Source organism: Tachysurus fulvidraco, chromosome 24 (assembly GCF_022655615.1).
Source record: "Tachysurus fulvidraco isolate hzauxx_2018 chromosome 24, HZAU_PFXX_2.0, whole genome shotgun sequence".
Lineage (NCBI taxonomy): Eukaryota > Metazoa > Chordata > Actinopteri > Siluriformes > Bagridae > Tachysurus > Tachysurus fulvidraco.
The window spans coordinates 11,894,010-11,919,617 of record NC_062541.1 but is presented as its reverse complement, the minus strand read 5'-3'; the positions used below and the strand labels follow the sequence as shown (position 1 = coordinate 11,919,617).

Genomic DNA, 25,608 nt, shown 5'->3' with positions numbered 1-25,608 from the left:
CATAAAGACTTTGGGCCATGTGGGAGGGCCATGCATGATCATTAACTACCAGAGGCTGTGGTTGCCAGATCTTTAGTAAAAGAGTTCTTGAAGTCTCTGGGTATTGATGCAAAATGTAGACATTTTTAAAAATCGACAAAGTTGATTTGGAACTTTAGTAGAAGTAGGTAAAATGGATGATGAAGAAAATGAATGGTTAACTTCAATAAAGAAACCTTACCACTGCTATCCAACTTCAAAACCCTGCTCTCATATTCCCATACAAAAGAAAAGTGAGATTCAGGCTGCAAATAGAGCTAGGAGACAAAGAAGTGAAGAAAAAAAAGAAGAGAATAGAACAGACAGCAGAAGAAATTAAACAACTGATGAATGAAATAAAGAATATGAAGCTTGAAGAAATCAATGGATGAAAAAGTACCGACTCTGTATCGAGACAGAAATGAAGAATTGATCAAGATCAAAAATATTAAAGTGATTAAGTTTTCTTTATTTTTTCTTTCTTTATTTTTTTTACTTTGCTTTCAAAATATGTATGCAATAATATTGCTTATTTTTGTTTAAAGATAAGATGTGCTGAGTATGCTATATGAAGGCTCTTTTAAAGGGCCTTTTTACACCTGGTCACTTCATGTGTTTTCTCTGATCCGATAGCTGTCTGATTTGTTAAAACTGTTCCATTTACATTAGGCCACATAAATGCTTCTTGGGGAATCGGATATCAATCCGATCTTTCTACTCCCGCCCAAAATGCAAATATATTTTACCTCATTTCTGGGGTAATTGAAATGGAACACGTTTTGGTGTATGCAGTTTTTAGAATGCAATCAAAAAGAAGACGAAAAAACCTGTTATGATGGTTATGCTACAAAAAACAGCATTTACATTTATTTGTTTCTGGCGCGATATTCATTTACACCTGTCCAGTTTAATCTGAAATGCATCCCAGACCACCTCAAGTGGTTTGAACGATTGGATTTATATCCTTCTTGAAACCGTTTCAGAGGGCATTTACACCTGGTCTTTTTACAATCGGATAGCTATCTGATCACAGAAAACGCATGACCAGGTGAAGGAAAAAAAAAAGCTTGTGCTTTTTGAAAGGAAGTATACCTTATAAGAAATACAACCACAGGGTCACCGACTTTGAGAGAGGTATGGGGGAGGATGTTGGTTTAGTGAGAGAGGAATGGAAATGAATGTTACTTTTAAAGTCAATAAGAATGGCGGTGAATATTGAATATTGAATATTGAATATTGGCGGAAGAATATTGGTGAAAGGCTTGTTATACTCTGTGTGCATCAGAGAACAAACGCAAGCATTGCATTTTAATTACTTTTACTTATTCTAATACTGTTTGATTATTTGAATAAGATTTTCTTTGTAATTTTCTTTTTTTACTTTACATATAGTACACACATTTATCTGTATTACATTGCTTTCAATAAAAAATGAGGCCTCCCATTGTGAGGACCCTGAAAAGACAAAAAGGTCTAACTCCTTCATTCAAACAATAGATTAGATAGAAGAACTTGAAGAGTATCCTTTGTTAGAAGACTGAGGGGCTTAGAAGGACTCCTGCGTTCAAGATAAGACCAACCCTGATAGTTGATCTTGTGTTTTCAAAACTAACTTGTGCTACTAAGGGACACATACAGCAGTATAAATTACACATACATCATGCTTAAGGTGAAGGAGAGGTTTAGGATATGAAATATTTAAACATTAATAAAATATGTAAGCTGTTAGTATGGATAGACCCCAAACGTACAGAAAAGTAAAAGAACACACTCTCGCACATATGAACCCACATATGAACAGGGATCGATACTGAGCATCAACTTTAATAAAGAAAAATCATGAAACAGTAAATCAGCAAAATCATTGCTTTTTTATGTAATAAGTTTTAAGAGTAAAACCACTCGAGCTCACATATGCTATGGAGCTTCAGTAGATTGTGTGCTTGTGTATGATGATGAGAAGTGTTGGGAAAAGTCCTAGGAGATAGAGGGGCAGGTACGATGCAGATAATGTCTGAAGTAAACCTGATTTAAAAGTATGTACTCACCTTATTATGTACACATTTTTATGATTCTAGACATAATCACTTTTACTAATCAACTTTACTAATATTGACGATCAGACAAAAACCAATAATCATTTTTAGTACAGTATAAACAATGAACACACAGACAGCCATGGCAGAGTATGAGAAATCACAGGTTTATTGAAGATGGTTTAATCAAGGTATATGTAAGAACAACCAGGAGAAGGGGATCTGGTGGCAGTTAGGGAAGTGGGATTGAGGGAGAGAGGGGAAGGAGCAGGAGGAGAAGAGGAAGTGGAGGATGATGGGTCTAGACTTGGAGGTGGAAAGGGGCTGGGGAATGAGACACAGTAGGCCATCATATGCCCCGCAGGCATAGCGGTAATTCCATGAGCGAAGGGGGGTCTGGGTACTGCGTGCAATGGCAGGAGGAGAGAGAATTGGATCAGTTTGAGTAGTAGCATCACAATAGAAGGCCTGGTGTGAAATGGTAACACGAGAAAGGGTGAAATTGACGGTATCAGTAGTGTAAAGATGATCCAAGTAGTAAGCTAACTCCACAGCCAGAGCAGACAGTTTCAGTAGCTTGAGTAAGTAAAGTAGAAGTCTGGGTAGAGACATCAACCTTCTCGAGAGTCAGTAAGTAGACCATGAATCTCCAAATCTTTAGTAGAAAAAATAAGGATTTCAGTGAGAGGGCTAGCAACAGATGGAGAAATAGGAGTTGCAGCTGAAAAACACATAGGTTAGTCATAATTAGAGTAGATGGAGCTCTACACATACAGGCGCTGCATATGCGACAAATGTATTAAGAAACAGTGCACGGCATGGCACATACAGACTGTGTACATTCGGTTAATGAACAGCTAGTAACCATAATGTAAGAGGTTAACTGCTAGGAAACAGGACAAAACGCACGCTAGGAATCATCAGCTGCTAAGAAACAGGTCAACGAAACATGAAGAGAAAAAAATAGGAATGAATGTTGGTGATCATTAACTTTCAAGTTAAGAAAAGTGTACCCATGTCAGAATGAGGACAGTGTCAGGAAAAAGGCCCAGAGAGAAAATAAAGATTAAAAGTTTAAAAAATACCGTTATAAGCTTATGATGGTGTAAAAATGACCATGCAAGATTGAAGATAATAATAAAGTTGGGAATAATAATGGGAAGTTTCTAAAAAAAAGTCACATGAGCAAATTTTGATTGGTTGAAATAAGACAGGGGTGGAAAGTGGGGACATATTTAAAATGCATATAAGGCCACAGTAGCCAGTAGTATTGTCTACTGGACAAACTTGTATCAGCTGATTTGTTTGCAGTCTTTGTGACTGCTAATAAACTGACTTCATCTGAATCCAGTCTTCACAAGTTTGGCTGTTACATTTTTTCTTAGAGCTTTATCTTCTTCTTCTTCTTCTTCTTCTTCTTCTTCTTCTTCTTCTTCTTTTTTTCTTAGAGCTTTATTATAGAATTTTTAATTTAACTTATAGTCAGATTGCACGATTAATCCTGGGCCAATGGATTCTGGAGACAACATTTTCCTGCAACCACTGCAAAGTGGTCACCAAATCAACTTCTATAATTATACTTTCACCATCATGATAAATATAAGTATGTATTTTATATAATGTCAGGTTAAATATTCAATAACATTCCCTAAGCTGTCTGTCACCCTACATTTTGATTTATGCTCCATTGTTTAAAAACCTATTTATGCGCATATATCCTCGTCTGATAGCATATTGTTGTAATCTTAACCTAACCACATTTAGGAGGTTATATAATAGTAGGACAACTGAAACACATCATACATTGATTGTTTTGATAATCATAATTAACATAGACCTTTTGTTCTCTAAAATATTTTATAGATACTGCTGACCTCAGTATCAGCAGACCATTTTATACAATTTTACCGTGCTTATTTCCATGACTGGGATTACCTTTGCACAAAAATTCACCTTTTGGCTGATTGTCATCATTGATTCTGAGGTTAATAATTATCAGGTCATGAAATGTTTGAAATATGTTATGTGAAAATATCTGCTTTGCAATGTACAGTACTGTATTTGGCATCAAGTACATTTGATTGGTTTGGTATCACAAAAGCTTTTGATGCTTTATTGTGGTTTCCTGTTTACTACAGCAAGTGCAGCTAGCAGTTGTCAATTCTTTTTTATGTTTCTATTTCTGAGCTTTTTCTTTCTTTCTGCAATCTGTGTTCTGCTATTGTAACATTACCTGGCACAGAGTGTGTATTATTTCTATGAATTTATGTTGTTTTACTAGCTGCTCAGTCTTAGCTAACTTGTTAATATTAGCCAGTAGTTCATGTTTCATTTGTCTCCATTTTTCAGTGTAAGCTGTTTAAATAGGAGTATTAATGAATCACTAAAAGCTGAAGATCTTTATTTTCTTAACGCTTTTGTAAACCTGAGGGGGTAAAACTTATTGATACTGTTGTAGGAAATTCTTTTGCCAAAGATTCTCTCTGAGTATCTAAAAGTGGACTTTATTTAGAGTCACCAAATCCAATCTGGTCCATTTCTTGAACATAGTCTCAGCAGACCCCTTTTTTTTTTTTTTTTTTTTACTGTTTCAAGGAGATAATCTTTCCTTTGCAAAAATGCCACTCCCCTTCAACAGTCCCCCACCCTTATCTCCTGAGTAGACAATAGTGGAGTAACTGAAACACATCATTCATAGTTGTTTTGTAACATACTCCTTTTGCTCTTTAAAATAGTTTAATACACCCAACAGGTTTTTTATATACTTATATTGCATTCTTGTTATATTTTTAGTGTGTGCTGTATATATCAGCTAGAGCAGCAGTTAGCTTGGCTGGGTGTGAATGTGTATATAGATTTGTGTGCATGGTGCCCTGAGAAAAACTGGCATTTCATTGTTGAAAAGTTTTGGAATAGTAAAATATGTAATCTTGAGAGAGTGCAGGAGAGGTCTAAGGTATAGAATAGTCTGAAGAGTCTGGTTAGAGACATCAACCTTCGCAATGGCAGATGATTCAGCGAGCAGGCCGACATCAGCCGCAAACATATAGATCAATCCTAATTAGAGTACATGGGACTCTGCACATACAGGCTCTACACATGCTGTAAATTACATTAAGAACAATTAACAACCAGAGCATGAGAGGTCTTGCACATATGAAAGGGGCAACAGGGATATGGAGCATATTGGCAATGAACAACAAAGACATGAAGGAAAGCTCCTTTATGTCTTGTTTGTTCATTGCTAATATTGCTCCATATCTTAAAAAAATAATATTGGTGATCGTTAACTTCTAGATGAGGAAGAAAATGTACTTACTCATGTCAGATAGAGGACCATGTCAGGAAGAGAACCCGGAGTAAAATAAAATTAACGTGGGAGATTGGATTAGTTATAAGCTCTGCTGCATGGTGACAGGACATGTTGTAAGAGAGATAGGAGGTATTGATATGAATGGACTTGTAGGATTCTGCAGACCTTTATCTACTATGCCAAAACAGCCTGTGGCTAAAGGCCTAACCTTAGGAGATATTCCTGTTACCAAAGCAAGTGAACAAAAGCAAGCTAAAAATGCAAGAGGCAAAAATAGAGACAATCTAAAAGAGAAATGAAACAAGCATGTATAGCTAATAAACTTCATAAGATGAAAACATTGGTTGAAGTGTGGCATGTGAGTCATAACTGTGCTATTTAAGTCACATATAGATGTGGGAAATTTTAATACATTGAAGGTTCAACTTATACCCCAACTACGGAAACACATGCACATGAGAGGGGGAGAGGAAACCATACATTGAGTGTCCAATGTAAAGCGTGTTTTAAAAGAAAAGCAATTCAGTGTTCAGGAGAATTATATATCTTAATTATCTATTATCAATGTCCATCTATCTACTGACGCATAAGATAATAATTGGTTGTGGTCTACCTTTATATTTATAATTATTTATTTGCTGAGAACCCATATCAGGGCCTAGGAAGATTCCTGTAACTCCATCCCGTACATGCCAGTGTCTCACAACATCCCGTACATGCCAGTGTCTCACAGCACCCCGTACATGCCAGTGTCTCACAACAAAGTCAGTCAAGAAATCAAGGAAGTATATATTTTGCCTGGAAAAGGTCAAAAATGGTTTTGAAATAGGAAATTGTGGTAGGAGGTGTGATAGGCTTATCTGGGAATTATGGGGAATCAGGAGAAGGAATGCAAAATAGAAAGGAAAAATGGTAAATTGGATTTGGCTGTCGGGTTTGGTCCTCTTTGTGCCTTCTCAACGGCCAACATCTCGTCCCCCAACCATTTATCTCCCAAACATATCTCGTCGGCGACTCTGTGTGCTACCACGGGACTTGGCGCACTCGACTGCGCAAATGTCCCGTTTTTGCTCATTCTCATACAGGCCTGAAAAGTTTTATTTTTATTATTAGAGTAAACAAGTCTGACTTGAAAAGAACCAGAAAATACATTTTATACTTTCATATGATCTACTTTATTTGCATATAGGCCATTTTCTAATGTAAGTGTTATTGTGTTATGTAAGGCTTTTGTTGTTGCTCAGAAGATTGCCAAAACGGGTAGGAGACACAGATCGGGGTAGAGCCACTCAGAAATGTTGAACTCATGCGTGTTAATATATCGCCCTCTATAGGTCACATTGTGTATTCACTGCGTAAGGTCAACTACTTCATTTATTTACCAAGCAATGATGTGTTTCTGTATAAATAAATAATAAGGAATTCAATTACTTCTGAGTAATTTACAAAATCATTTTAAAAAGCGATTCATTTTATAAGTAACTAAACACATTTCTAAGAAACATCACACCCAACTGTTAATTTATAATGTATATATTTATTATACACAATATGTTATTGACGATTTACTGATTTCCTTTTAACTATCGGAAAAGAAACAGAATTAGGAAATCTTAGGAAATCTTAGGACAGGAAAAGTCACTCAAAAAAAAAAGTTGTCAAACCATTTAAAACAGACCTAAGAACTATCTAAGATAGAAGACATATCATATATTATCATCATAAAATAATGATCTGGTCAATAAGGGTTTCCAAACAAGAACACCTGCAAACATAAGGAAATACAAAAACAAACAAACAAACAAAAACCCAAACCAATAGATGAGGGCCTTTAAAAGAGCACCATGCTTTGCTCTGTCAACTCTTGCTTCTGATTCCTCAGCTGTCTCTTCAGCTCTTTTCTCATTTCTTGCCGTTCAGTTCTTCCATATTTGTTCTCTCTTTCTTCGTTCATTTCTCTTTGTCCTCCTCACTGGGGTTGGTCACTAAAGATGTTTTTGTTTATATTTTAGTGTATACCTGGTGTTTTAAAATACTTTATGCATGTGTACTAATATACAAACCCTTTTGGCTTTTAAAAACAGCATTAATAACATGCATGAAAAATCATTTAGAGAAGTACATTATACACATATACATGACAAAATGTGCAAATATGAACAAGACAATGATATATGACACTCACATAGTCTCATAGGAGCTGTCTTTTGTCTTGAGAAAGCGCAGAGCAAAGAAGGCCCCGGCTTGGAGTGACAACACAAGTATTATCCCACCTATGAAGCTGGACAGGTCAAACGATGCCTGAGAAAACTCTGGTGCTGAGCCTGAAGAAGAGTCATCTGAGCAAGAGAAATACTTCATTTACATGTGGCTTGTGTTTCCACAGTGTACATTGTTATGTTGGCAATAACATACATTGTCAGCTTCTTGAAAATCAACAATAACTTTCATCAATTAAGGATAAATAGAAAAATGTTTATTGATATATTAAACTAGAGGAAAATGCTTACCTGACCCACTGTCATCAAAGCTCCCACTAACTGCTCAAACACACACACACACACACACACACACACACACACACACACACACACACACACACACACACACACACACACACACACACACACACACACACACAATTGCATATGTGTTTGTAAAGTGATTGGAAACATCTATTGTAGTATGATACTCACTTGGGCAAGTGCTTGTGTCATTGTACACAGCACAGTCTCCAGAGTCTTCTGTGTCAGATATGCATTTTGTGTCATTATCTAAGCAAGAAAAGAGAAAATAATCAACTTCAGCCTTAAAGTCACAGTGCATTTATCATTCATTCATCTTAAATCATATTCTTTAGTACTGTGAATTACTTAATAACACTAACAGGAAAGGTGAGGTCATGGGAGTTAAGGTTAAAGGTATAGTTTTCAACCTTGGTGGAATTTATCTAAAACTAAAATAAAACAGATTCTAGTCTAGTTTGACAAAAGCCTGATGCCAAAACTCGACTTTTACTTCCTACAGAAATAAATATATTAACTATGTGCATTCATTATATGCTATAAAGACCCAAAAACAAACATTTTATTGACTTCTGTTGGAATGTGAGGAAAACATCATCAAATATTACAGAACATGTGGCAAAACTTCTGTCTCCACCTTTAATAGCAATCATAATTATGTGTTGTGAGTGCTTTTGTCAGTGTTACAAAGCATTTTCCTTACAGTCTATTTTCCTTAGAACAGATAATAGAGCTGAATTATTTACTGAGGATGATGTCTACATGTGACGGCTGCCATGACTGTGTGTGCACTTAAATTATTCACTGTGCTGTTCCCAAGTGCACTCCCCAAGGAGTCACATGTCACTGTGAGTCTCTTTGAGCAGTAGAGAGAGAAAGACAGAGCTGGAATAATATATATAAAACACAATGTTTGTATATGTACATATAATCACTCACCATTGTCACAGCTTCTCCAAATACAGCGTGTCTGATTGAGGGCATCATCTCTGCTGGTGCAACGATCACAGGAATCCAGCTGAGAACAGTCACCAATGGCTGAATCATCTGTCAAGTAAAGGAACCGATAAGAAACCAGGCATTTAGCCTTAGCTCATGAAATAACCACTAGTTTCAGACTTCGGCTGCAAATTTCCATTAAACCGTTTGGCTCAGATTCCAGCAGAACTCCAACGAAGGACATGGATAAATATTTCTTCACCAAATATTGTCATTAATGTACTGATGATAGATTAACTCTGAAACTTAAATGTACTAGCTAACTGTAAACATTAAAGAAATATCTTGATAAAGCAAACTGTCCAATTATTTGAAGCACTCATACAAATTCAAGAAGTTTCTGTACATAAAGCCTTCACAATATCCACAATGTATTTAAAACCATTGGTTCTATTTTCGATTGGAAGTTCTTACTTTTTTGGCAGTTAACAGAATTTTTTTACACACATATGCATACTTTAACAAATATAAAATATATAATATTTTAATATATACAAGTGTCTTTCTTTAAAGTTTACTAAGGAGGGTAACCTGACACAGAAGAGATACTGGTACTAAGACTTAGGGAATGATGATAGAGGTAGAAATATATAGCCAGTGGGTCAGTACAGAGGTGGATTATACATCAAAATGAGCATATAATCTGTTTTAAATTATCATAGCGAATAGTCATAAGTTATCTACATTCATGATGTTTGAATGTGTTGACTCTTACCTGCAGCTTGTGAGCTGGTCATCATCAGCTGCATTAGCAGCACAGTGCTACACAGCACAACTGTGACGCACCTCATCCTTATAACCACACTGTATTCACAATATAGAGAAATCTAACAAAAAATTAACTTTAGGAAAACATCAAAACATTTAACACTGCAGCCTGAGTAAACTAGAACACTCTGTAGTCCTCAGAGAATCTGACTAATGCAATACAGCACAAACTCTAGAAATTCATCTAATGTATTAAACGTACAAGCTGGCAAATGACACATCAAAATACCATTTAAAGCAGCCTCCAAGCTGTGTCCTTGAGGAACAGGACAGTCTGGTGAGCTGTGATGTAGAGAGGAGTGTGAGCAAGAGTGTGTTACTGAGTGTGTGTGACATCATGCATCCTAAATCAGTGAGACTAGAAGGTGTGTAATGTGAGACTGGTTACTTGACAACCAGACAATGGGTCATGCTGTATCGATATCCCATCCACAATGTATGTTCAATATAACCAGCTAGCACTTATGAAGACAAGAATATGCAGGTACATGCACCACTGCTGTGATGCTCACACACAGTTGTAAGGTTTAGCTAACATAGATGACATATACTGATACATAATACATAATTAACAAAAAACATAAACATATAACATAAAAGTAAGAACATGTAAAGAAAAATAAGCACTGGATGCTGATCAAATTTTATCTATTTAATTTTGACAAAGGGATGTAATTTTACTAGCACCAAAGGCATCTATACTGTAATGAATCTTTCTGATTATGTAGTAACCTTTAGTTACATAATGTGCAATGAAAGACCTTAGTGTGATTATTGGCTACAGACTCTCTTTTAAAGTTTATAGTGACAATAGGACAGCATTTTTCATTTAAGAAATATTGCTGAGCTATGAAATATGATGTTACATAATGCAGAAAAATTATATCATGCATCTGAAATCTCTATGTCATACTATTATAATGGTTTGCTGTCTGGAAGTTCAAGTATGATAAAAACCAAGCTAAATTTGCCAAGATCACAGCAGCTAGAGTCTTTCTAGAATCAGCCTGTGTGTATTACACACACACACACACACACACACACACACACACACACACACACACACACACACACACACACACACACATTCAAATACAAAAAATCTGAATCAAATAAAATTTGTGAGAGTGATGTTTTGATCCATATAACTGCAGTCATGATTCTTATTATATCATCTACACACAGAAATTTGTTGTTGTTGTTGTTGTTTTTACAGTTGTATCCTGTCTTCAGATTATCACAATTTTTAATTATATTTTAAATGAAACCACTTCATTTCATTCCTCCTTTCATCTTATCACTCTTCTTTCACCCCCACCCCCCACTCCACCCCAACCTCTGAGTGTGTGTACCAAGGATATGAATGCTCTGACAGTTACATAACATGACATCCAGCCCTTCACCTTCACCGATTTTTAGGCATTTTCTGTGAGTGTACACTACACTCTGATCACACTGTCTTTCATAAACACCGTGTACACAAATGTGTGCATAGTGTGTGTTTTCTGTTTGGAATGCTATGGTGAAGCTGTGAATTCAGACACTCTCTTACTTGATATTAGGTAACTGTGAGGAAATCCGCAGTCTGCTCACACAAGCTCACCCACACACTCTGTTCTCCCCCTCCTCCATCACCATGGAAAAGGCAAAACAGGGCATGAAATGTTCCATCAAATCTCATGCAGTACTTCAGTTTCACAATAATAAAGCAAATAAAATCATCAAATGAACATAATGTTCATAGAATTTGTATTTTACTTAAACAACAGGTGTAAGAGAGAAATACTTATTTAAGCTTGTATTTTGAATCTGTTCCCTAACCCTGTATTTCTATGCTTGAGATGAGGATGTAGATGTAGTTCACTGAAATCATGAAGGATGTATTTTTTTATTATAATTTTTATTTTCAGGGGAATATTTTATTAGAATTCTCTGTCTAATAAATGCCCTTGAAATCCCCCTTTGTAGAGTACAGCAGTCCTGGCTTTGTCCTTATTTTATTCTTCATCTCCAGTTGGAGAGCACCGGAAGCATATCCTTATATAGGCCAGAATGAAAACAGGAGATTTCCCCGACGCTCCTCGCCCACTTGCTTCATTGAAATGCACAACCACACTATCACTGCGACGCCCCCGCTCTCTATATCACACCAAAGCGCGCGAGAATCCCCGACTCATCTGCCAGGAAATAGCGTCACCGTTTTAGTGCTCTCAGTCAAAGCTGCCTTCGTGGATAGTAGATCATGGCTGCATCGTGTGAAGCATAAATCGTATGCTTAGTAGTACATAGTGAGGTAAAGGTGATCTTATACGTACCCAAAAATGTGCACAATTACTGACGTCACTACAAATCAGCTCTGCAGCGTTTTAGAGTCTTTCAGCACCACGGACAGAGGTGACTCACTCTTATACTAGCGCGCGCACACACACGCACGCACGCGCACACACGCACGCACGCACGCACGCACACACACGCACGCACGCACACACACACACACACACACACACACACACACACACACACACACACACTGTAATAAAATAAGATCTCTTAAATCTTTATGTGGAAATGCAACACATCCCCGACACATGGCATCGAATCAATTATCCGTGACTTCCCATAAGTACCATAACTGATTGCCAGTCACCACAATGATGCACAGCCTCTCCTCTCTAGCCGTCGCAGTGGGCGGGGTGAAGAAATGCGGCATTTTGTGAATGAAATTACGCCAGTTGAATCTGTCTCCAGGCGCTTCGTGATTGGCTGTGATGGGGAAACTCAACCCCCTTCGTTGTAACTGACGTCAGAAGGGACTGAATGAAGGTAGAGAAACCCATCAGACACGGGTGTTACACAGAAGAGCTCACGAAGACTACGGAGAAGAACACATAAAGAGCACTCTTTGCGCTTTTGCATTGCACAGATACGCACACTGGATTCGCACACAGCGCTGCAAGACTCTGACTTCCATACAGTGATTTAGGTCGAGCTTGGATTTCAGCTCTCATCTTGTGGACACGTTGCTTGGATGATAGTCATCTGAAGGGAAAAACTGACTTTGAACAAACTCCACCACCTGAGTAAGTTTACATAATACAATTTCATTCATTGTAATCAAGCGTAAATTCTGGGTATTTAGCTTCCAGTGCGAGCAATTAACATCTTTTCTCGGTTTAGCCCTTCTCGCCATCATTACTGTAAATGCAGTGCTTGAGAAATCTAAGCATGAGTTCGTGTCTCTTCGCTTGACTTCGGCTCAGCTCGTGATTCGTTGTTCAGCCTCCACTGGGCGAGTAAAAGAGAGTCAAGCTGTACAATCTCAGCTATTCAGTAGATCCTGTAGAATAAGCGTGTTTAAATATTATTTAATAAACAACATAAACACAAGTAACTAGAAAATGAAGACTATGCATGTGCACTAGTTTATGCAACTATGCAATTGGAAAAATGAAATTAAACTATTTTAAGGTGTAAAAGTTAAGCATTCCTCTTTGTTATCGAATATATATCAATAGTAGCAAAGTGTTTCCAAAACTGCCTCTGGAGTATCTTGACTGGCATAATTCTGTTTTTTTACCACCTGTAACAAAATTTATTCAGATCTGTTTTAAATCAGGGTGTGTGTACATTTTGTCACAGTGGTGACAGCATCCATTACATTTAACTAATAAGCATGAAGTGATGTGTTAATAAAGCTCTATATATTTTAATGGGGGCAGCTTTTTTTGTTTACTGTTTTATAGGGGTTTTTTAAGACCTTTGGGGACTTGGTATGACTAATCTATTGAAGTGCATTGTGGGGTTTCATGAGCACATTGGATGTTGTCTGACCACAAAAGGGATCTGAAAATCATCTTTATATGGGACATATCATGTGTTGAGCATTGCTATATTGATAATACATTAAAGCATACTTTCTATCCTCTTTTGCAGACATGGCTCTTAATGACTCTGACGTGGGTCTGGAGGTTGTCTTTGAGATTGACCCCCTCCTGCAGCTCGCTGAGGTCCACCTTACACCTGACCCCATGGTGTCAGCAGTATTGAGTCCATGGGATGTGGCAATGGGTGCGTCAGGTGCCCTGATTTGCTGTGAGAATGCAATCATCATAGCGACCATCCTCTCTTCTGCTTCTTTGCGGGCACCTATGTTCCTTTTCATTGGTAGCTTAGCTTGGGCAGACTTTCTGGCAGGTGTGGGACTGCTGCTGTACTTTATGTCTCATTGGTGTGTCCCTTCAAGAGGACTGGAGCTGGCTAGTGTAGGTCTACTAGTAAGTGCACTCAGTGCATCTGTTTTCTCCTTGCTAGGCATTACCCTAGACAGATTTCTATCTCTCCACCGAGCCTTGACATATGGTTCACGCCGCACACACACTCACACTCACTGTGCCCTGGCTATGGGGTGGGCTCTGGCAGGCCTGCAGGGGGTGCTTCCTGCTTTAGGCTGGAACTGTCTGGACAATGGACAGTCATGCAGCGTGGTGTGGCCATTGACCCGAGTGCATTTGGCTACTCTGTGTGGAGGCTTTCTCTTAGCCCTGGCTCTCATGCTGCAGCTCAATGCCTGGATCTGCCAAGTTGTCTTGCGACACTCCCATCAGATTGCCCTACAGAGACACACACTGCCCTCTGCACGCACACACACACGCCGACGTGTGAACACTCTCGCCCTTATTCTTGCCATCTTTGCCAGCTGTTGGATCCCCTTTGCCCTCTATGGCCTCCTTGGAGATGGATCATCACCTGGCCTATACACATATGCCACTCTGGTGCCAGTCACAGGAAACTCTTTGCTAAACCCCTTGATTTATGCCTATAGAAACACACATATACAGCAAGCACTGAAGCAGGCTTGCTGCTGCTGCCTACCAAACACATTTCACAAAAACACACACACGCCAAGTGATGTTTAAAAGACGTCAGAATCTTATCTGAAATATGCCATTTGGTGCCATGATAGATCATGCTTTAACTAACTGACCAAACACATATGCACATGCACTCCAGGCAAAGATTTGGACACATTAATTGGAAAATATCTGTTTTGACCGGAATGTTATGTCTAAGACCAATATTGAGGATAATTGTAAAGCATTTCTCCTTTTGTTTAACACTCCCTTATAAAGTTGGTTTATATGGTTAAGATGCAACGAGCTTGCAGCACTTCAGGAACACTAATTTAAACTAGTTTAGACTTTTATTTGATTTATACAAATTTCTGGGTAATTGCATAATTATTAAAATTTTATTTCATAGTGGTTACATATTTATTATTATTCTAAAATAGAAGAAAGCAAGAAAGAACCCTGTGGAAAAACATGTGTGTCCATTCATTTGACTGGTAGTGTCCTCTCCATTGCCTCCTTAAGAAACCGTGCAAGTTGCCAAGACCTCAACCTGCCATGTGATACATGAGTCACATGAATCACTCACATATTGTCCTGCAACCTATGTGTACTGTCATGTTTTCCTCTTCTGTTTATGTTTGGTTTTATTACAAAACACCTGATAAAACTGTGTTCTTTCATTTTAAGGAGAGAAAAGACCAACACAGCAGTAGATTTCCTACTATAAAAAAATTGAAATATGAGTTTTAAACAATGTACTTTTTTTTTTTAAAGAATTGTATTGCATCAATTGTGTTCAATTTGTGCCTGATATTTTCAGACTCTGACATTCAGAGATACTACTGGAATTTAAAAAATATCCGCACTTTACAACGACTTGACAATTTGTACAAATTTAGTTTGAATGTTATGGTTCAAAATCTTTATTTATGTATTTATTGACTGAAGTACTTGACATTCATTAAAATGATGGATGAATGCTTTTATATTGTGTGTTTGCACAGGGTGCACAAATGTCTATGTGGATGAATGAATATGTATTTTTTAAAATGAATTGTTTTGAGATGATCATGTGTTGTTTATATAAGAAAATAAATAATCATTTTGAGTAAAAGGTTTGTTGTTTTGCTTCGTTTTAATCTTGCATATTTTTTAGAGTTCACAGCAATGGCTATGATGAGGTGTCGTAAGGCTGATGATCCATTTGCAGCTTTTTAAATAGCAATCTCATAATCAAACAGGCAGGGCAGGGCAGGGCAGGCAAAGACCATGATGTAGAGCTGGCAGAAATCGGAAACGGTAAGACAGGCAGCAAACAATCAGAAAACAAGAATACAGAAACACAATCAAAACCGGAACAAGGAAATACACAAGAAACACTCAGAATGATCGCCGAAACAGATTGAGACTTCACACTGGTGTCAAGTTCAAGTTCAGCCTTTATAGGGAGTGGCTGATGAGGAACAGGTGGCGGTGCAATCAGTGTCGGATTCTTGGAAGTGTAGTCCGGAAGAGCTTAGTATTCTGGAGACACTTCGGTGTTGGTGTTCGGGAGGCATGGGCGGTGCACTGACCATGACAGGCAGTGCGAAGCGGGAAGAGGCCGGGCTGATCTGTCTGACAATCCGAAACGGCCCCACGTACCTGGGGCTAAGTTTTCGGCTGGGCATGTCTGGAGACAGAGGTGGCTTCTGTAAGCCTGGTGGTAGGGCTTTCCCGGGCCGGAGGCTGAACATGGCAATGGCACGGAGGAAACATTACTCAAAGAAAGCTGGAGACAGGGAGTGCCCCAACCCTGGATGCTGGAACCACAACTTTGCCTGGAGGACTGAGTGCAACCTGTGCAAAGAGGTCATATTACCTCCTCCAGCTTCTAGATGCAGCTGCAGCACTCAGACCGCCTACACCCGGGGGGATACCAGGCCCAGCAGTCGGCCTACAGTGGGCAGCAGCAGGCCACCTACCCTCAAGTCCCACCCCAACAGCCTCCAACTTCCGCCTACCCTCCTCCCAACAGATCCTACTCCCACTCTCAGTACAGCCAGCCTGGAGCTTCTCAAGGCAGCTACGACCAGTCTGGACCTTATGGTGGTTACAGTCAGGGTGGTGTGAGCCGAGGATAAGGAGGCTCTCAGCCACCCCAGCACGGAGGTTACCCGGAGACGGAGGCGGTCGTGATGGCTACGACAGGCCAGGGATGCATGGCCCGATAGGTCGTGGCATGGGATACAGCAGCAGCACTCAGACCGCCTACACCCAGGGGGGATACCAGGCACGGCCATCGGCCTACGGTGGGCAGCAGCAAGTCCCACCCAGATAGCCTCCATCTACCGCAGGCGAAGTCTCCTGTAATGAGGAGTCGTAAGGCTGATGACCCATTTGCAGCTTTTTTAATGGCAATCTCATAATCAAACAAGCAGGTTCAGGGCAGGCAAACACAATGACGTAAAGCATGCAGAAATCGGAAACGGTAAGACAGGCAGGAGGCAAACAATAAGAAAACTAGAGTACAGAAACAGGATCAAAACCAGATCGAGACTTCGCACTGGCGTCAAGTTCAGCCTTTATAGGGAGTGGCTGATGAGGAACAGGCAGCGGTGCAATCAGTGTCAGTGATGGATTCTGGGAAGTGTAGTCCGGAAGAGCTAGTATTCTGGAGACGCTTCTCTGTGTTGTAGAGGACTTCTCGGGTCTAAAAAATGTACCCGACCCGAAGTGACCCGAAGCACCGGGGTTCGGGTATTTTTTTTTTTTTTTAAGAAAGACCGGTCCCAAGACAAACCCGAAAAAATAGACCCGAGTCCGACCCGACGGCATTTTTTTTAACCCGACTGAACCCGAATGTTGTGTAAGTCTACACTAAAGTAACTGCTACAGCGTGGATTCAAAATTGATTGACAGGTCTGTTTAAACAATAATTAGCTTACGGCCAGCCAGACGTCACCAGCCACATGTTGCAAGCGGTCTTGGCAAACAGAGGAGAGGTTGGAAAAGGACTCGAGTCGATGCACAAAGGTGAGATACAGTAGTTCGGGTCTTCTCTGGTCCGTTCAGTAAAAACACATCCATTTTAAATTACCCGAGACCCGATGCCGCTATTATTATAAGCGACCCGTGTCCGAGGTACACGTGATACTTTTAGACCCGAACCCGCTCGGGTCTCGGGTTTTCGGATCTAAGTGGACCCGTGAAGACCTCTACTGTGTTGGTGTTCGGGAGGCGCGGGCGGTGCACTGACCATGACAATGACAAAATTTGCTAGGAAAATGGTTGTAATTTTTCAGGTCCTACTATACATATAATCCTCAGAAACTTTTGAGCTATTTATTGACCAGATACAAATTTACAAAGATTTATTAAATAAGCAACATATTTCTATATATGTGTATCAATTCTAATATAATTGTTTCTTTATTCCAAAAATGTATATAAACTGAGAAAAACCAGAATAAATGAAAAACAGTCACATTATATATGATTTAATGAAGGAGAAACATCTAAACTTAAAATGTCTCAGCTGTCAATAGCCACCTCTAACTCTAACAGTTCAGGATCATTGAGTGGGACTAAAAGGTTGAGAATGCAAAACCCAGGGTTGCCAGAAAGTCAGTGTTATGTCTTTGACCCCCAGCTAGATTAGTTGCATTCAAGGCCACTCCACTGACCCTAAAAAACATGGGTTAATATTTTATGGGAACACATCTGACTCAACAATTCATTACCGATGCTAATTTAAGATTAATCAGGGTGTAAGAGCAGTGAACCCATGATATTGTACAATAGGTTGTACCAGTATTGGCCACAAGATATTTTTCAAGCTTAAGAGAAAAATGGTGTTTTCCCCTCACATTATAATCAGATTTCATTTATTATTCTGGCATCCATCAATATTGTATGGATAAGCAGGTGTGTAGCAAGTAGGCAGCTCATGTCAAATGACTCCAAACAGCATTTTATAATTTGAGGTCTTTATTTAATTAAACCACCAATATAAATGCTTTACAATTATAAACCATATGCACAATACACAATAAAAAATTGATTTCAAAATATTGCATAATTTTGGAAAGAAAAAAAGAATAGGCACTTAAACTAAATTATACCATGGCCAAAATTCTAGTCTTTGATTGGCTTGCAGCTGTTCTGGTCTAAAATGTACAGTTCTACATCATTACTCCTGATTTTTGTTTCCATGGCTACATGTGGGAATGTAACACTTTCAGCATATAAGAAAAAAAATACATTAATTTGCATATTAAGTAATTTATAGACTACAGTGCAGAAAAAGGATTGAGTTACAATCGATAAACAGAGAATATAATGCCCTCAAAGACATACAGTAAGCTTAAATTACATTGGCAACCTATGGGGAGGAATGTAACGTATGCTTTCCACTGAGTTATATATTTAAAGGCACGTAGGGTGGCCACGGTATAACATAACACCTGCAAAAGCATCTAAATATTTTTGATTTTGAGATTCATTTGTTAATCTTACATAAAGCAGGCACTTTGAACAAATGAATACACTTTTCACTGTATGTGAATCTGAACACTTTCCAGCCTCTTGGCTTATGTGACTTTGGCATACATGGATAGAAAAAGATCTAAACAATACATCCAAATAGAATTTAGAGCCCAAGCCAGGGGGGGGGGACCACCAACAAAAGGACATAAGAAAGAACTTGACATACACACACTATGCCACAAATGACACCAAGGACAAAAGACATATACAAAGAAAGCACTTAAATAGACAAAGATAAGTTACCAAGGCAACAGTATAGTAAAGAAAGTAAATTATATATTTTTTTATACTTTCAGTTTTAGTTCTTTAGTTTTATATGCTCCTTGTGCTTTTTCACCCTGGGAAAGATAATGTACCCATATAATCTAAAATGATATATATAAAAAAAAAAAGACATCAGTAGTTATCTAATTTACTGACTCGTTTTGTGTATTGTATTTGGTTTAGGAACACAGCAAAAGCTTTAGGTAAAAAATAATGATCTTTTATAGATATGATACTGAGATGCAAAAAAGGAAAACTCAGTCTCTCTCTAGCTCAATTTACTCATAGCTACGTTACAGAGGAATGGGCACTCTGAAATAGGAGCAGGCTGATCATCTAAATAATTCACTGAGTCAGAGGAGACCTTGTACAAGTGTGAGTGTGCACACAACTACACACAGGCCCTCTTTCGCATTTACTGTAGTAAGCCTCATTAAAGGGAAACAAATACATTTGGTCTAACAGGAATGATATTTATCATGACATGCATAGTCTTATTCAGACCACTCTTCATCATCAAACTCTGAGGAATCATCCTCAGAATCACTGCACTCCACAGCAATACGGCGAGACAAGATAGCGGCCACATCATTGCCCACGACGTCTCTCTTCTCCTGCTCTCTCTGCTCTTCCACCTTACGCAGGTTAAAGCCTAAACATACACAGTTACTTGAGTTTTTGATCATTACACAACATATTAACAATACAAGTCTTAACTGTGCAATATATAAATATTTCCTCCAAAGGATTTCATTTTCTTGTTATTAGTAAAACCCTGAAGATGCATCATGAAATAAGTGGCTTTTATTCTCTAAAGGCAGTTGTAAAAGAAGGTGTCCATGGTCTATGTCTAAGTCTATATTGGGGCAGACTATAAACATTTATGCACAACACATTTTAAAAAAGTGCTTTCACATTTTCTTAGTGAAAGGTGATCCTAAATCATAGAGCTGTACCAATGCACTTATAAGCTGCACTTATTTTCTTTGTGCATTGATTACAATTTCTCCAAACACTGCATTGGGTAGGTGGGGAAATAGGAATGATTTTATTACAAAAACTTATTAAATAAATAAATAAATAAATGTCTCAAAATCAAACAAATCACGAATTGTGTGAAAGGTTGTGTGTAGTCTGGTGCTGTGCAGCCTGGTTGCCATGTATACTTTGTGACAGAAATAGCAACAAGTCTGCTTCCCTGCACAGAAACTAAAAATGACGTTTACAAATGACACACTGGGTGAAATGGTTCACAGGAAATTCTAGAGCATTTCATGGAACAAAAAGGGCTGAAAGTAGCAGCATTAATGTCAAGCATTTGTGAACCTGACCTCAAGAAATTAGATATACATTAAGTATGAAGGGTTAATATTTCTAACTGCTGAGAGAGAACAAAGAGAAAAATTGAGAAACAAACTGATTTGCTGTCAGCCTAAAGATTCAAACCCCTAATACTTTAATCTCTAAATCAAACATACAGATACTTTCCTCCTGAGCTCCACTGCTATTAATTATATACTCATTTTTTAACTTGTATTAAGTCTGTCATACACTGATTTCATGTTAATGAACACAAAATTCATGGTAATGAACTATTTCCAGTGGGGGAAAAATAAAACAACAAATAAAATAAAAAATAAATATAATGGGGTGAAATTTCAACGTACCTTGGCGAATGGCTGCCAGAAGATCGCTGCGACCATCGCTGACAGGTTCAGGCTGAGGCTTGGGGGCAGGGGCTCCTGGGGCAAACCCACCTGAAGTAGGAGGGGCAGGAGCTGATGGTGCAAAGCATGGTGGTGGGCCTGGAGGTGGTGGTGGTGGTGGTGGTGGTGGGGGCCCATCCCCAGCAGGAGGAGGGGGTGGAGAGGGAATATTGGAAGCCATTGGTGGTGGTGGAGGAACAGAGGGAGAATAAAATGCAGGAGGAGGGGAGGGAGGAGCATCAAATCCTAAGGGAGGTGGGGGTGGAGACATCCCCATAGGTGGGGGAGGAGGTGGGGCAACAGGTGGCGCCACTGAAGGGCGGCCAGGAGGAGAGGTCGCCATTGTTGGAGGGGCTGGAGGGGGGTGGGTAGGGCTTAAAATGCTAATTGGTCTCTGTGGTGAGGTTCCACCTTGTACATCATTATACCTACACAGGAAAACAGGCATTAGATCCTAGAACAACAAGCCCTGTAACTGTTAACTGTAACGAATGTAATGACAAATCCTACGTAATATCTGGAGGAGGAGGTGGCAAGAAACTTTCATCATCCATCACTGGAGGGGGGAGAGGAGAGCCAGGATCATAACTGTAGGAGGCTGTGCTTTGGTCAAATCCCTCCGAGTCCATTGTACCCATGTCATCACCTGAGCCAATGCTGCCATTCATCACATCTCTAGAATGACTCAAAATACACAGGTACAGTTATGACCTTATAAAGACTTAAATGCAGTCACTCATGTCCTGCACCTTTCACTTACCCAAGGTCAGATTTAGGAACAACAAACTCTGCTCCCATCTTTTGGCGTTCCCATTCCTCTTTACGGGTTTTGATTTTGCGAGGGTTCAGGTTGCTCCGGTTGGGATTTTCTCTCTTCTCTTTCTACACTCACAAATATGTATAGAAATATATATATTAATTAATATCATTATTATTTTTTTTAAATCTACTATAATGCGAACTGATTAGACTGCAAGATTGCCGTAAGTTCTCACCCTATGTTTCCGTCTTTCCTTCATTATATCTTTGGTGTCTTGTAACATCTGCTCTTTCCATAGGTCAAAGAAATAGGATGGGTCAGTGTAGAACTTAAGTGCCTCCTTTCCATCATCCCTGTGACAAAAACGAAAAATAACAACATTTAGTCAAGCAACTAATGCTTCTACCAACAAATACCAAAATAATTGGACTTGCCTTGATGATGTGCTTTTGCAGATACTAGGTTTGTATGATATATTCATCATTACGCAATATTAAATGCCACAATATCCAGTTAATTCACACAATGGTAACATTACTTAGACATTAACATTACTAAGTAATATTGGATGACAAATTAAGTGACTTCATCTTTAATAATAACTTAATTGCCAGCATAAAAGGCTACTTTTATGACAGAAACAAGGTAAAGTAAATAAACACATAGTAAATAAAAACTATATAAAAGCAGACAAACAACTAAACAGAACTTAAAAAAATAAATAGACAATTAAATGGGAAATATAAAGTCAAATACTATTTAAAAGTATATTAACATTGAGCAAGTTAAGTATACATCCAATAATTTTTTTAAAATAAATGTTATAAAACAATCAAATACTTTCTGGTTAACAGTACAGTTTATAGATAAATACAACAATATCAAGCATACCCATTAATAATTGTTTGAGGAGGCTACATATTGCATACATAAACAATTTGCGTACCTGTAGCTGCTGAGGATGTTTAGTGGAGGTGGCTGGTTGCAGGTTTGGTAGGTGTCCTGGAGCGGCTGTGGCATTGAGGGCCGAGTAAAGAGCTGCTGATCCTGAGTCAGATTAGAGCGAAAAGCTTTGCGAGTGGTGATTGCCTGCAGTGAAACTAGAGACAACAAAACACCAAAGTCAACAATGAGGGAACAAAAAAATATCGTGAACAGATTTGAGTTAATCAAGCATAATTACACTGTAGAGGAACACAGACAGACATTCATTATCATCCATTACACAAATGAAATGAATACTGATGATATGGCCATGAAGACTTTCGACTAACAGAGAAACAGAGACTTGCAGTTTGTGTACCATCAGCTAATGTGTGTAGAAAATAACAGCATATTTTTTATAGCTCAGATATAATAAATTTGCAGTATATTTAAAGACAATTCTATTCCTCATTTACCCTCTTCCTCTTTGGGGTCCAGCTGGGTGACTTTGACCTGAAGTTTGTCCACTCTCTCACCAAGGGTGTTCACCCTGTCTGCAAACAAGCTGGCCTGGACAAACAACTCGCCAAACACATCCTCCGCAAACCTGCCTGTGATACAATTCAGATGTACAAAATAAGTCATAGCACCAAAGTCAGCCTATTACCAAAGCAGTGACACTATTCATTAGAGAGAATGAGAAACTGACTGAGGGAACCAAGTTGGCGAATGATGTTAGCCAGTGTGATGTTGGTCACACACTCCAGCTCGCTCTTCACCGTTGTGGGCAGGGTCTGACGGCACAAGTGCCTTGGCTCGATATTCCGCATCACTAAAGGCATGATGATAAATCAGTGACTCTCCTCCCTGAAAACAGGAAACACCAAAGGAAATGAGTGCCTTTGGTTAACATCAACTGTTGCTGCGTCTTCTGCATTTTTCAGATCCTTTTTTGTTTGCTCATTTATGGATGCTGCCACCAAAGACTTTTCCATCTACATGCTCATATGCAGTCATTTATAAACACACACCCATACTGTCTGGTGTAAAGCAGAACCAAAAGTGCTGTGCAACGTTCCCTTTAGATGCAGCTTAGATCCTTTATTTTAGCAGTAATTCTGTCTGAGAATGCAAGGTTACAGAGCACACACGTTTTCTTGCTTGTTTCTAGATGAGGTCAATTGAGCCTTGTTAAAATGTCGAAGTTGTTCTGCCTGTAAAAGCATTTATTTTTTAAACTTAAGTGAAACCAACAGAATAAAGAAAGCTGGCCAATATTTCTGTTTACAGGTGACAGACAGCTTTGTGACAAGTGTAGGATCTGTCGTGCCTAGTGGCATTTAGCTAATGATGACAGCAAATAGCTGGTGCCACACTGCTGACAAAAATACACAACACATTCAATTACATTTAGTAAATTATAAAGAATATATATCTGTATGCAGACTGCTAAATAAACACTATTCGGCTCCTGTTTACTATTCATGCTTAAAAAGACTGTTGCTGTACAGTATACCTCTAATCTGGTTGACTAAACTGGAGTAAGCTTAGCCTAGTTCTCTAGCAACAAACACCAAAATACTCATCATTTGATAAGTATAATTGGACATCTTAGACTTCCTGAATCCAAACTCATGAGGAAAAAAGTCCAGGATCCACCTTTTTACACAAGAGTAAGAACAGTCAAATTAATATGTTTAAACCAGTTATTATTCTTGTTTATTTTGGTCCCCACTGATTTCAAAACTCTTTGGTAATTACAGATTACGTCTACAAAACTGTGCAACACAAACCCTCAAACAGCTGATGTGAGGACAACTTGTGTGTGTTTATTGGGATTCCATACGCATACATACATACACACACACACACACACACACATATATACATATATACATATATACATACATACATACAATAAATTGTTTAACACACACACCTATATATATATATATACACACATACACACTTTAGTGTGCAGAGACACACATTAGCTACATGTCTGCAGAGAGACATGTTCTCACTTGAACACAAAGCTGTCTGTCACCTGCACACAGAAGTATTAATCAGCTTCCTTTAGTTTACAAACAACATCGTGTTGCTTTAAAATAAATGATGATTGTACGAACAAACCGACAAACAACGATGATATTCTTGCCAACAAAAGCCCTGCTACATAAAAGCTAAATAGTACAAACATTGCTCATATTAAATTGGGCACCAAAATGACAGTCACAACCTTCACACCTCAACTCAGGAAGAAGAATTTACACGGAAGGAAAGGATCACAACTCTTGTACGTGCGAATGTTATGGCCCAAAACTAAAACATTAACACAGGACTAATTTAAAAAGGATAGTTAATTACATACACTTTGAGGAAATAAAAGATTGCGGCCCACCCTAACCGTCCAGAGCAGGAAGTGACCTGTTAGCTAATCTGGCTAGCTAGTTACACACAAACAACTGACTCATAAGTGTGTAGAAGTGAAAAAATAAACACTTACCACGGAATTAAACAGCTAGTCCTCGCTACCGACGTTTTTCTGCTTTCACACAACCTAGCTAGCTTAACATTACTTGACTTTTTTTTTCTGTTACTTTCCAAGTCGAAAAAAAATGTCTGCATTTACCGTCACAAGAGCTGACAGAGAGATCCCGGATTTTCTAACTTTCAATTGGGCAACGCGACTGGAAGGAGAGAGGTGATAGGTTGAAGTAGCTGTCACTCTAGCAAACAATGGGCGTGGTTATAAATCAGAGCTGCTGGCTCCACCCGTGTGGGTTGAAAACATCTGCTGGTACAAAGGAGGGGCGTTCAGTCCAGATCACTGGGCCTCTGCTCCAGCACATCTCATACACGTCATGTTCACGTTCCATACATACAGATTAAGATTACAGCTAAAAGGACACAGAACA

At 38.7% G+C, this 25,608-nt stretch overlaps 3 protein-coding genes across 6 annotated transcripts; 1 reads left to right on the top strand and 2 right to left on the bottom strand.

Moving 5' to 3' along the window:
* Window positions 1–6,932: 6,932 nt before the first annotated feature.
* Window positions 6,933–10,119, bottom strand: cd164l2 (CD164 sialomucin-like 2). Of its 3 annotated transcripts, none has more exons than XM_027176007.2 (7): window positions 9,889–10,106; window positions 9,607–9,695; window positions 8,832–8,939; window positions 8,064–8,141; window positions 7,878–7,907; window positions 7,553–7,706; window positions 6,933–7,352 (listed from the first exon to the last, which is right to left on the bottom strand). In XM_027176007.2, exons 1-7 carry the CDS (start codon window positions 9,996–9,998, stop codon window positions 7,337–7,339), a joined length of 585 nt encoding a protein of 194 aa, XP_027031808.1. In that variant the 5' UTR covers window positions 9,999–10,106; the 3' UTR covers window positions 6,933–7,336. The 3 variants fall into 3 exon arrangements, with proteins under 3 accessions (XP_027031808.1, XP_027031809.1, XP_027031811.1); XM_027176010.2 differs by having other exon boundaries at window positions 6,934–7,352; window positions 9,607–9,718; window positions 9,889–9,997; XM_027176008.2 differs by lacking the exon at window positions 7,878–7,907 and having other exon boundaries at window positions 9,889–10,119.
* A 2,361-nt stretch (window positions 10,120–12,480) lies between these two features.
* gpr3 (G protein-coupled receptor 3) lies at window positions 12,481–16,055 on the top strand. The gene is made up of 2 exons (XM_027175698.2): window positions 12,481–12,739; window positions 13,593–16,055. The coding sequence occupies exon 2, from the start codon at window positions 13,595–13,597 to the stop codon at window positions 14,573–14,575; it is 981 nt and encodes a 326-aa protein (XP_027031499.1). The 5' UTR covers window positions 12,481–12,739; window positions 13,593–13,594; the 3' UTR covers window positions 14,576–16,055.
* Window positions 16,056–18,460: 2,405 nt separating this feature from the next.
* On the bottom strand, window positions 18,461–25,353 carry wasf2 (WASP family member 2). 2 transcript variants are annotated; one of them, XM_047808031.1, is made up of 9 exons: window positions 25,197–25,353; window positions 23,400–23,557; window positions 23,167–23,301; window positions 22,713–22,866; window positions 22,002–22,119; window positions 21,767–21,888; window positions 21,517–21,690; window positions 20,968–21,434; window positions 18,461–19,952 (listed from the first exon to the last, which is right to left on the bottom strand). In XM_047808031.1, the coding sequence occupies exons 2-9, from the start codon at window positions 23,530–23,532 to the stop codon at window positions 19,795–19,797; spliced, it is 1,461 nt and encodes a 486-aa protein (XP_047663987.1). In that variant the 5' UTR covers window positions 23,533–23,557; window positions 25,197–25,353; the 3' UTR covers window positions 18,461–19,794. The 2 variants fall into 2 exon arrangements, with proteins under 2 accessions (XP_047663987.1, XP_027031755.2); XM_027175954.2 differs by having other exon boundaries at window positions 21,517–21,681.
* Between the last annotated feature and the right edge of the window lie 255 nt (window positions 25,354–25,608).